We start from the raw sequence: 13458 nt of genomic DNA, 5'->3' as shown, positions 1-13458 counted from the left end.
CAGTGTAGATGACATCACCCATCCAGTTATGCACACAGAGGAAAAGAAAAAAATGAGACCAAAGACTGTCATTTTCTCTGGTGAAATGTAACCATTCCACCTTTCACTTGGTCTCAAATGCTGTGAACATGGAGGTGAGAATGAGGCTTTATAATCACTTTAGTGCTGCATGTACCATAGCTTTCTCCATTTTATATATAGAAATACTCCTAAGTTTTCTACTTTAGAAAATGTATACAATTGGTAGATGTTGCTGCTCATGGTAAACCCATTTCTCCTGTTTATTTTCAGGAGATAAATAAACTAAAATGATGAAGATGACAAGTTTGGGGGAGGAGGAAACTTTATTATGCACTGTAAAGGGGTTTCATAACTAGGTAGCCCAAAGACCTTGTTCTAGATCCAGTCTCAAGGAAACATCTATGATATGCAAAATGATCTGAAGGGAAACATCCATGGAGGCTGATAGGTCCCAGGTGTGGAGTCAGAGTTGTAATTCTCAACCTGTGGGTCCCCAGATGTTTTGACCTTCAACTTCCAGAAATCCTAACAGCTGGTAAATTCAATTGCATCCAACTTTATATCTCTTTTTATCAAATATACTTTGCTTGGCTTTTCTTAACTAATGTCTATAAAAATAGTGTCAACTCTTTGTGGTCCTGAGGGCTTATGACAGGTTACTTTATGATATCTGCATATATACAGAGTTCATATAAGCCTGCATTCTGGGGAGCCCCTTGGCTCTGAAGATGCATTTACAATTAATTTGCTAATTTCTGTGGTGCTTCTAATTAAGGCAGCAACTTGCTTTAATTAAAGAGATTAAAACACAAAACAAGGTAGGTGGGCTTCAGCTGGGAATCTGAAGCTTCCTTCCAATGGCAATCTGCCCAGGATCGCACTGAATTAAATCTCCCTAGACATGTCTCAGCACTCATGTAAGCTGAAATCCATACTAGAGTCTGAGACACAATAGACTGCGAAAATGAGTACAAGATAAAAGCTTCCCCCACTACTTTTCCTTTAAAGCCACACCTGTAGTGTTAAAGTAAGTACAATATGAGACTCTACTATAGAGAAAACCAAGTTGTGAGGTCTTTACCAACTAGACTTTCCTCCCTGACTCAAATACCTAAGCAAGTAACCTAACAAACCAATCTGTTCTCTTAGCAGTAGTTGTCTTATTTTCCTCACATATTGAAGAGTGGTGAATTTAACTCTATTTTGAATAGGTGCAGACATTTTGTAGCAATAACATTGTGAGAGCTCTGTTTCTGCCCTAGTAGCTTGATGAATTTCTATTTTTATCTCAAAGAAGGAAAGATGAATGGGAGGCAATGATGGGGATGGAAGACAGTATGTGAATTACTGAGAATAGCCAGGATGGAAGGAACTTCCATGCAGAAATGGTGGTGGTTTTGATGTCACCAGGACAATGGATCTGCTCCAGGTCTTAGGGCCCTCCCACACTGCACTTATATCCCAGGATCTGATTCCAGATTATCTGTTTATCCCAGGGTATTTATCCATAGGGACTCATATTTTATTTCAGTTTAAAGCAGATAATCTGTGATCAGATCCTGGGATAAAGAGCAGTGTGGAAGAGCCCTTAGTTCAAACTTCACATGAGCTATCTAAGGACCCAAATGCATTCACCACCCCAAATATAAGAAGCATCTGTCTCCCGTGCATATACGAGTAGGGAAATAAAGGGCAAGAATGGGTGTGTATGGGAAAGAAGGTGGAGAGAAATGGGGTTGCAGAAGAAATGAACAAAGGGTTGCCAGAGAGAAATAATGGGTCGGGGGGAGGGGAGGTAACTTACAAAGTCTGGCTTTGGCTATCCCCTACTAGATAGTCACTTCAAATGGAGCAGTGCTATGCTGTTCTTGACTATAAAAAGCCCCCCTACTATTGCTCTATCTCAAGTTTCTCAAGAACTTCTTGATGTACTTCTCTACCAGTAGTTAGAAAACTCTGAGGTATTCTTTGCCATCACAATAACTTGTCCACCAAACAGGGGGAGAGAAGCTCACAAGGGATGCTACTGTATACTTGTTCATCTGTTTATTGTACTCTTTATAAGAATAGTTCATTTAAGAATATATCCTTCTTCTAAGGTATCATTAAAAATCCAATTTACTAGGCACTTAATATTGATGAAGTTAGCTAGCCTTAATATATCCAATTCTCGGCCACAGGCCTCCTTACAGACAATGTTCCTTATGCATGGTGCAGAGAAGCTGGCATTTAGTGTAATTTAGGATTTCTTTCCTGCAAAATCATGAACAAACTTAAGAAGAAATAATAAAATGTTACAGTGAAGAAAGAAGGGTGCTTTTACGTGTTTGCCTTTTGTAAAGTTCTGTACAAACTGTACAGCTGCAACAGACTCAGAAGATGTTCTGCCTCCATGTACAGATTCAGAGCTGGCTATTCTTGCTTGGAAACCAGGTGCTTCTTTTGCATATATCATTCAAAATTGTGCTCTGGCACTTGCTTTTTCACTATGATGGGATGCTTATGGCACTCATATACAGAGGTCATATACAGAACATTCTATTACTAATTTAATGTCTTGTTTGCAGAAATGTCATGTACAGTGTTTGTGAATTTGTACCTTCCTGTTCCTACATTCACTTGATATGCCTGAAGGAAAAAAGAACAAATGTATAAAATATAGTTCTTTTCACATTTGGAAGGAAAAGATTTGCTTAATAGCTTGTGATGTTACTGCCAGCTGTTAGTGACCTTGCACAAAGTACTACAATGAAACACAGCAATAAACGCAAATTTATATGGTATAAGATGCAAAGAGCTGAAATAGCATTCTCCTAGCATCCAGGAAGATCTATAGCTCACCACATGCTCACTGCCTTGTTCCATATTTATGATACAATTGTACCTGTAAGCTTGGGTTGGTCCTTGCCAAATTTTGTTATGTCTTAACTGAAGATAGCTAATACCAATCTGCCATTTTATGAGAAAATAACACATTTTATATGCAATGCCATAGTCACGATAACTCCACTGAAATAAAAGAATATAAAACTCCCTCATCTGAGTGGGCACAGTTGGGGGTCGCAATTTAGTTAGAAATGGAATGAATTTTCCAAAAATATTGGAAAATGGTTGAAAACATGTTTTTTTCCTATTATCATTTATGATGTTATATCATATGTGTATCACAATACCATTCATAAAATATTATGAATCACCATAGTCAAGTATGGGTAAATGAAGCCAGAGGCTGGAAGTAAAAGAAGGAAAATGGTACGAAGAAGATTAGGTTTGATATGGTAATGGCTGCAGGTGATTTTTTAAAAGAAAAAAAAAACATTGGATTTTTAATATCAGTAGAAATACATTCCAAACAAGATATTTCAAGATAGTCAAATTATCTAGAATCATTTCAAACAGGATACAGGCCTTGTTGTGGGACAGAAACTGTTTTGGTTGCCTTGGTGGATGATCTACTCTGGGATCTGGAGTACATGTCTCTTGGTTCTGTTTGGCATCTTAGAAGTTTCTGATACATAACATCCTTCTGGATTGTTCATCTGGGATAGGATGTGGAGCCACTGGTTAAAATGGCTTCAGCCCATTCTGGATAAGCAAATTCAGGTGGATTTTTCTTCAGTCTTCAATCGCATGGGCATTGATCTATGGCATTCCTTGGGGTTTTGTCTTTTTGTTCCTGAGAGTAGTTATGTGATTCTTATCTATCTATCTATCTATCTATCTATCTATCTATCTATCTATCTATCTATCTATCTATCTATCTATCTATCTATCTATATCTCCTTTTACTTGAATGTTACTATTATTAGCTGAGTTCAGTATATCTTTACAGCAAAGGAGGATATATGATACACACACACACACACACACACACACCCATCTAACATATCCCCATATTGATATTTGATCCTGTGTTAGCAGAACAAAATAGAAAGGCGAATAACATATTAGGATATTTACCACACATATAATCCATTTAGATGTAGTAGTTACTGTTTTACTTAGCAATTATTTTAAATAACATTATTAGCTCCTTTCAACTTTACTTCAGACTATCAGCTTCAAAATAGTTAATTGAATAATGAAATATATGCTTTTGGAAGATATTGGTGCTTCACAAAGAAAATTGTCACAAAGGATTAGAAGTCTTTTAAAAAAATCATTTCAATAGGCGGGCAAGTCCAAGTGGAATGCTGAGTATTATTTTTATACAAAAAGAATTTGATAAATGCATCTTGAAGCAGCCTAAAGAACATTGAAAGCTTTGCGCATATGGTATTTTTTTACTCTCACAAAGAATTAATTAAATCATCACCATTTACATCATGCTGAAGCTCAGCAAAGTGAGTCACTTTTCAATCCAGTCATTTTTGTTAAATCTAATTTCTGTTTTAAAAAGCATGTTTTTACAACTAATACACACATCCTTATAATCTTCATTATGCCTACATTATTGAAACGGTCTAATATGGTCAAATATACCTTAATGTAACCTTATCCACTGTTTGGAATATCCTACTCTTTTCTTTCCATCTCCTCACCAGGCTTTTGTATTAATAAGATAAAAGCATGGGAATCACATAGAATTTATTACACTAGAATTGATTTAAGCATTATGGTGGTTGTGATATATCCTGAAACTTTCCTGTGAAAACAATTGGATCTTTATAATCTGTTATTGGGTCAGTTCAAACTAAACACCAAACCTTAGATTAAGATTACTTTCAAATTTCAGCCTTTCATTATCTCCTTCAGCTCTTTTTCTCTGGTGGCCACACAGAAATTGGAAGCAACCACTTGTGCTTTAAGTTAACCATATCTCTTTATTATATCCAAACCTGGGAAACCCTGGTTAACTGAAACAATGTTTAGGGAACAAACCAAGATCATGAACCAAACAAACAGTCAGACAAACTATAGTTTACCAAGTTATACTTTCACTAAAATCATACATAGTGGGAAATTCATAGAATCAGAGAAGCAATTGCAAGGATCAACCAGTAATTCCCAATGAAAACCCTCTCATCCAGATTCTTTAGAAGACTCCAAAACAGGAGGCTCAACCACAGTCTAAAGTATTGTATTCCACTGTCAGGACGTACTTTCTGTCAGGAGGTACTTTCTAATGTTTAGGTGGAATCTCTTTTCTGCTAATTTGAATCCACTTCTTTGTATCCTAGTTACAGGATTAACAGAAAAGAAACTTGCTCGCATCTTCAACATCACATGCTGTCAAATATTTAAACATGGCTATCATGTCATTTCTTAACTTTTTCTTCTACAGGCTAAATGTATCCAGCATGAAAGGACATTGCTCAAGGGACACCTGGATGTTTTGATGTTTTATCATCTTTGTGGGAGGCTTCTCTCATGTCCCAGCATGGGGAGCTGGAGCTGACAGAGGGAGTTCATCCACGCTCTCCCCAGATTCAAACCGGCAACCTTCAGGTCAGCAACCCAACCTTCAAGTCAGCAGTCCTGCCAGCCCAAGGATTTAACCCATTGCGCCACTGGGGGCTCCTATCTGGCAGTATGTGCTGATAATAAGCAGCCTGCTCAATAAGGATCTAAAAGTGTTTATATACTGATATTATAATCCATCTTGGAAATAGTTTGAAAGGAACCAGTTTCAATTTGGGTTGATCAGATTACCATGCCCAGAACCAGTTTGAGGCCAGGAAGCTGATTACATTTATCACAATACCTGACTTCAAACTGGTTTGCAGGTTTTTTTCTATTTTCCTAAGAGATACGCATGAGTGTACAAGAGTGAAAAAAGGGAAAGTGATAGTTAGCAGATGAGGTAATCAGTTAACCCCTCCCAGTGGACCAATTAGCCTCTGCTGCCTAGACATGCCATTGGGACATTTTTCGACAGCCCTGTTCTGGATTCTTTATTGTACTTCAGCAGGGGTGGGTGCCTACAATGTGTTCCGCCCTAGATCTGAAATACATTAGCATCTGCTGCAGCACCCCCCCCTTTTTTTTTTTTAACAGAGCCTAGACTTGTCTGGGTCTTTCTTTAATGCATTGTATCCCCTTTCATATGCACAACAGCACATACTGGTGGTGTATGTTGTACAGTCACTGTTACTTCCATTCTGCTTCAAAGTGCATTATATGGCCAGTATAGATTTGCCCTAAGTTGTAATTTCTTTCAATTGTATGCAATGGAAAGTTGTGATACGATGTTTCTAATTGCCTCAAAGCGAAGCAGTGGATAGAGAGCTCCCAAACGGATGTTTCTCCAAAGCACATGTATGTAAATTCTAAAAAAATCTACTGTGAAGTCCTTAAATTTAATGCATGCTCACTGCATGGAGACTGACCATAGGATTGCTAGATTTCTGGAAGAAGCTTCCTGAGTTCACAGGAAAGGCCAGCATCCACCCCCATTTATAGGGATGGTTCATTTAAACAACGTCCTGACTATGTATGTGTTATTCATGGAATCCAAGCAGCCCCTCGAATTGTCCTGAATAGTTAATCCATACATTGTTAAACCTTTTTTAAAATTGATGGTTTTAAAAACAACAACATTCAGTTTGATTTTTAAAGAGCTGTATAACAAAATCCTCCCCCTTTATATTTCAAACTCAACAACTTGATGTATATTGATTACTCGTTATTGGTAAGCAGACCACTGACCTGCAATAAAAAGTTCTTCCAGGGCCGTCAACACATTTACCTCCGTTGAAACAGAGGGATGAGTTCAGAAGAGGTTCGACACAAACGTCAATATCCACTTCGCAAAATTCACCAGTGTATCCGCTCAAGCAAATGCACTCAAATGCATTGACCAAATCTTGACATGAACCACCATTAAGACAGGGAACTGATTCACATTCCTGAAGAGATAAATGACAATAAATTGATCTCAGAGCCTTAACAACATAATGTTATTTCCTATGGACAGATCTCTGTACTTCACAGCACTGAGAATCTCCATCTTCCATGATAGAGCATTACTTAAAGATGCTTAACTTTATGTACCTGAACTGAGCCACCGATCTTAGTTCAGCATATCAATTGCTATTATATAGACTTTGGCAAAAGTGGAGGAAGAAGTCTCATGAAGCCCTTAAGGCATATATGGTTTGTTTGTAGTTTCTATCAAATGAAAGTAAAATCAAGTATCCTTTACGTACAGCACTGTGACACCAGATATTCAGGGAGAACGCTATTTCTATCTGCACAGTGAGAAGAATATGCAAGGTTCATGGGAACTGCATCTCCATATAAATATTCAAAATTATATTTAGTTTGCCTACTGATAATATGCAGTTGTTCCTCCGCATTTGTGTTTTTGGCTTTTGCAGAATTGATTATTCATGAATTTGCCTAAAATATTCTATCTAGGAATCTCTATGGCTAATTTTCTCTAGTCATGCCTGAAGATCTACGAGATTTGAGAGAGAACACTTCTCTACAGATCTCTAAGTCCTCAAATGAAATTTTATGGTCAGCTTCTAGCTGGAAGACCTAGATATTCACAGAGAGGTGTTCTCTCAAGATTTTTTTAAAAATAGCAATGTCTTTATTTATGAGTTTTCACATTCTGGAGGTCTTATGTCCCTAACTATAGCAATTGTAGATATACATATTTTCTGGATGTAAGCATTTAACCAGGGGATCTTCAATCCGCAATCTGTTTCTATCTGCAGAAGACAAAAACTACTTCCTGCAGAAAAAGTAGAATCACGCTCAGATCTTTTTCATTGGGTCACAGTAACCGTCAATTCATGTCCCACAGAGAAAATGATTATCAGCTATTTAAATAGTCTAGATATTCTTCCACTAAATGCGTATTTACTCATTTATTAATTCAATGGACACAGTCCAAAGAGCTATATTTGACATTCAGTAGGATTTCTGAAGGCCTAATTGGGACTTTCAGTCTGGTCTGAACAGAAAGAGAAACAAAAATAAGAAGTCCAATGTAAGTGCACAAGCATAATCTACAGTGCAGATATCTATAAAAAGGTAAAGGTTTCCCCTGACGTTAAGTCCAGTCATGTCTGACTCTGGGGGTTGGTGCTCATCTCCATTTCTAAGCCGAAGAGCCGACGTTGTTCATAGACACCTCCAAAGTCATGTGGCTGGCATGACTGCATGGAGGGCCATTACCTTCCTGCTGGAGTAGTACCTATTGATCTACTCACATTGGCATGTTTTCCAACTGCTAGGTTGGCAGAAGCTGGAGCAACAGCGGGCACACACTCCGCTCCCGGGATTTGAACCTGAGACCTTTCGGTCTGCAAGTTCAGCAGCTCAGTGCTTTAACACACTTCATCACCAGGGCTCCGTAAAGATAGCTATACTTATACACATACACATACATACCCATATAATTTCATACAGAATAAATTACATGCTATTATTTTAAAACATGTGGTGGGTTTATTATAGACTTTCTGGGAGCAAGTGGGATTATTGCTAAATTTAAGAGAGAAAATATTATCTGCTGTAAAGAAGGTAAAAGGTAAAGGTTTCCCCTGACATTAAGTCCAGTCATGTCTGACTCTGGGGGTTGGTGCTCATCTCCATTTCTAAGCCAAAGAGCCGGCGTTGTCCATAGACACCTCCAAGGTCATGTGGCCGGCATGACTGCATGGAGTGCCGTTACTTTACATGACTTTACTTGACTGCATGGAGCGCTGTAAAGAAATGGAGATGCAAAAGGCATGGAGCTACAATGCTTGAAATTCAGTTCAAAACACTTTAAAACAGTGAAGCTGTGACATTAGCAAGGAGTTCTCTTGAATAGAATGTGCATATGTGTGCAAACACACACAAAGGAACAAACCTAATTTGTAAGTTGAAGAGTAATTACTTACTAAATAATTATACACGATGTTAATTCTAAACACCAGCTTAGATGAGAAGCAAATTAAAAAGGTATTTTTTCCTCTGCAAGAATTACTAAATGTGAAAAAGACCTGAACCATGTCAAAAACCAATGTGGAACTCAGAACCAAATGTAAAATGTTAGAATTAGAAACCTTGGTGTGTGTGTGTGTGTGTGTGTAACTTTCAAAGTGTAACTTCATCCATATGTATATATCTATGGTTAACTCTATCTATATATATAAAAGGATAAAAAAATTGGCCTAGGACAAAACAACAAAACTACACATCCCAGAAACACTAAACTTGGCAACACAATCCCTCATCCATGCCTCTACGTTCATACAACAAAAAGAAAAGAAAAATAAAGTCCTAATTAGAGGGAGAGGAATAATTGTTTTTTATCCAATTGCTGCCAGTTACAAGGCTAAACTCTGCCCACTTGGTCTCCTAACAACCTACTCAGCCTAGGGGACAGGCACAGTTAGGCCTCAGGCCTCTTCCACACTGCCTATAAAATACAGATTATCTGATTTTCACTGGATTATATGGCAGTGTAGACTCAAGGCCCTTCCACAAAGCTATATTACCCATTTATAATCTTATATTATATGCTTTGAATTGGATTATCTTGAGTCCACACTGCCAAATAATTCACTTCAGTGTGCATTTTATACAGCTGTTTAGAAGGGGCCACATATAATCCAGTTCTAAGCAGATAATATAAGATTATAAATATACAGTAGAGTCTCACTTATCCAACATAAACAGGCTGTCAGAATGTTGGATAAGTGAATATGTTGGATAATAAGAAGGGATTCAGGAAAAGCCGATTAAACATCAAATTAGGTAATGATTATACAAATTAAGCACCAAACATCATGTTATACAACAAATTTGACAGAAAAAGTAGTTCAGTGCTCAGTAATGCTATGTTGTCATTACTGTATTTACAAATTTAGCACCAAAATATCACAATGAATTTAAAACATTGACTACAAAAACACCGACTACTAAAAGGCAGACTGCGTTGGATAATCCAGAACACTGGATAAGTGAGATTCTACTGTAATATGAAATAATTACTGTGGTAATCCAGTCCAACCCAACAGATAGCCACCCAGCCTCTTAATAATAATAATAATAATAATAATAATAATAATAATAATAATAATAATAATAATAATATCATACAATCATAAGGTTACGAGACACCCCTAAGGATCATCCAGTTCAACTTCCTTCTACCATGCAGGACAACACAAACCAAGCACTCCTGACAGATGGCCATCCAAGATCTGCACAGTAATAATACAAATCAAATAATAGAATCAGACAGTTAGGAGACACCCCAAAGGCCATCCAGTCCAACCCAACTCTGCCATTGGACGATACAATCCAAGCACTCCCAACAGATGGCCAGCCAGCCTCTCAATAATAATAATAATAATAATAATAATAATAATAATAATAAGAAGAAGAAGAAGAAGAAGAAGAAGAAGAAGAATATCATACAATCTTAAGGTTAGCAGATACTCCTAAGGATCATCCAGTTCAACTTCCTTATATTATGCAGGAGGACACAACCCAACCACTCCTGACAGATGGCCATCCAATATCTGCAGAATAATAATACACATTGAATCATAGCATCAGACAGTTAGGAGACACCCCTAAAGGCTATCCAGTCCAACCCAATTCTGCCATGCAGGACACAATCCAAGCACTCCCAACAGATGGCTACCCAGCCTCTCAATACTAATACTACTACTAATAATAATAATAATAACAACATCAGCATACAATCCTAAAGTTTGGAGTGACCCCTAAGGATCATCCAGATCAACTTCCTTCTACCATGCAGGAGGACACAATCCAAGCACTCCTGACAGATGGCCATCCAGCCTCTACATAATAATGATGAAAATAATAATAATAATAATAATAATAATAATAATAATAATAGAAGCATAGTATCCAAGAGTTTAGAGAGACCCCTAAGGGCCATCCAGCCCAACCCTTTCTACTATTGCAGCAGGACACAGTCCAAGCATTCACAACACATGGACAATGTATAAATACTATACAATACTACACAGGGACATAGACCCCCTTCTACTCTCACCACTTTCACAGTACACAAACAACCAAATGCATACTAAACATAAAGACAACCATACAACAGACATTCAATACCACCACTACCTCAACAAGTTCTCACCAATACCACCAGACAATGCCACAGGAACGTGTGGCCGGGCACAGCTAGTATATATATATATATATATATATATATATATATAGAGAGAGAGAGAGAGAGAGAGAGAGAGAGAGAGAGAGAGCGCTTTGGATAGCATAGGGAAGGGTTAACAACGCTGTGGTGTTTTGTTTGCTGTCTGTGCGCCTCCAGTGGGAATTGGATTTAGCCCCAGTGGTAACTGGATTTAGAAAAATGTGGCTTGTTGTGGAAACAAGGATTGGTGATAACTCTGCCAGGTGTGAATTTCACTTCTGTGGGGTAGATTTCTCTCACTTCCTGTTGTCTCACCCTCCTGTTCATAACTAGGAGTCGTTTGTACTTCGATATTTGTAATTCAGGGATTGCCTGTACTCACTGATTTATAGTTTGGATGTTTGTTGCCTTCCTATTTGCATTGCCACTCATTCCAATTCCCCCCTCTGAAATCTCCATAAGTGTCTGAATTTGACTATTCAGAAACAATTGGTAAATATACGCAATGTTTACAATACATTATATAAATGATAAAACAGATAAAAACTATATTATAAAACTTTAAAGCATGGCACCTAGTCTTGAAGCCATTATTTACGTTGCTCCATTATGTCAAATCTGTATTGCACTACCCAATTGCCTGAGTGCATAATCAAGTTTTCACATTTTTTTTCTGAAAACCAGGAATCAAGGTCATTTCAGATTCTGATCCTGTTCTCTGGGGTATTAGTTATCCCTCCCAATTTGAGGTCATCTGGCTTGAACATTTTCAATGTACTCATACTATTCAAATAAAATTTTACAATGTGACCTCCTTAGCCATGAATGTGATACCCACAGTTTCACTTATCCACACTCCAACACTCCTGGACGTGTTTGTGGGCCTCTCCATTGCAATTCTATGCTATGCTTCTTGCCCAAGTATATTCAAAGTATAGGGTTCATTATTACCCACAGTTTCAGGTATCCACAAGGAATATAGTTTCAGGTATCCAGGGATACTTTTCAGAGGTATTTCTTTGGCTAGATGATATTGTTGGCATAAAATATGAATGAAATATGTCTCTCATGGATACGGATGTCATACTATACTAATATCACACAGTAATGGTGGGGGAAAGCATTCTAAAATTAATTAAGAATGATGGTAATTAGATTTCTTCATGAAAATGCAGTTACTTTTATTCAAAGAAAGATGCCCAAATCCAAGGGGAATGGCGTGAAAACAACATATTCTCTTCATGAGCGTTCCAGATGGTATATATAGAATGATTTATTTGAAAGTATTTTTGAAGTAATTGAATAATGCATCCCAGAGGAAAGATGAAATACTTTATATATAACAAAATAAAACAAAAAACTGAACCTACGGTCTGGAAATTAGTCTTTTACTAAATTCATTAAAATACTATAATGGCATACAACAAACCCTTTTTTAAAAAAAGCATGAGATCTATCTTTTGTTTCAAATTAGTAGTGTTCTGTTCTTGTGTACTTAATCACACAAAGCTTTTTTTTTTAAAAAAAAGTTTCTTTCCACACATTTATTCTTTAACTCTTTAGCACTTCAAACTATTCTTATAGCTTTGTTCTCTTTTTACACTCTATATAAAATTTATGGAGAACAAATCAACTTAAAACAATAGTTCATAGGAGAAGGCATTAAATTGGAAAGTATCAAAGTTATATATGAAGCTGGAAATAATAGCATGCATTCAGTTCAGAATTCTGCTTGCATTTACATCAAATTTGAAATGACTAATTCTGAGTGCCAAAAAAAACTCTAGGAAAAATTAGCTATATTTTAAAGTTTTCCTGATTAATGTCATATAAATTTGAGATTATTATTTTTATTAAATTTATTTATACCCCGCCTTTCTCCCCATGGGGACTCAAGGTGGTGAACACTTTGGTCAAGAATAAAAACCACAATACCAAAGTTAAAAAACAATTAAATAGTACAATGTGGTAAAAACAGATTAAAATATAATAAATACACTTAAAATACACTGGCAATGAAGGTCCGCATAGACAAAGCAATGGTATTCCCCATAGTAACCTATGGATGTAAGAGCTGGACCATAAGGAAGGCTGAGCGAAGGAAGATAGATGCCTTTGAACTTTGGTGCTGGAGGAAAATCCTGAGAGTGCCTTGGACCACAAGAAGATCCAACCAGTCCATCCTCCAGGAAATAATGCCCAGCTGCTCACTGGAGGGAAGGATATTGGAGGCAAAGTTGTAGTATTTTGGCTACATCATGAGAAGACAGGAAAGTTTGGAAAAGATCATGATGCTGGGGAAAATGGAAAGAAAAAGGAAGACAGGCTGACTAAGGGCAAGATGGATGGACGGTATC

At 37.2% G+C, this 13458-nt stretch overlaps 1 protein-coding gene across 1 annotated transcript in view; it reads right to left on the bottom strand.

Moving 5' to 3' along the window:
- Positions 1–13458, bottom strand: part of eys (eyes shut homolog) — an 804562-nt gene that overhangs the window by 584277 nt on the left and 206827 nt on the right. Inside the window, exon 12 of the mRNA XM_062969072.1 lies at positions 6670–6869. Within this exon, the coding sequence (XP_062825142.1) occupies positions 6670–6869 (200 nt within the window). The remainder of the gene's footprint in view (positions 1–6669; positions 6870–13458) is intronic.

Source organism: Anolis carolinensis, chromosome 1, assembly GCF_035594765.1.
Source record: "Anolis carolinensis isolate JA03-04 chromosome 1, rAnoCar3.1.pri, whole genome shotgun sequence".
Classification (NCBI taxonomy): Eukaryota; Metazoa; Chordata; class Lepidosauria; order Squamata; family Dactyloidae; genus Anolis; species Anolis carolinensis.
This window is presented reverse-complemented; position numbering and strand designations above follow the sequence as displayed.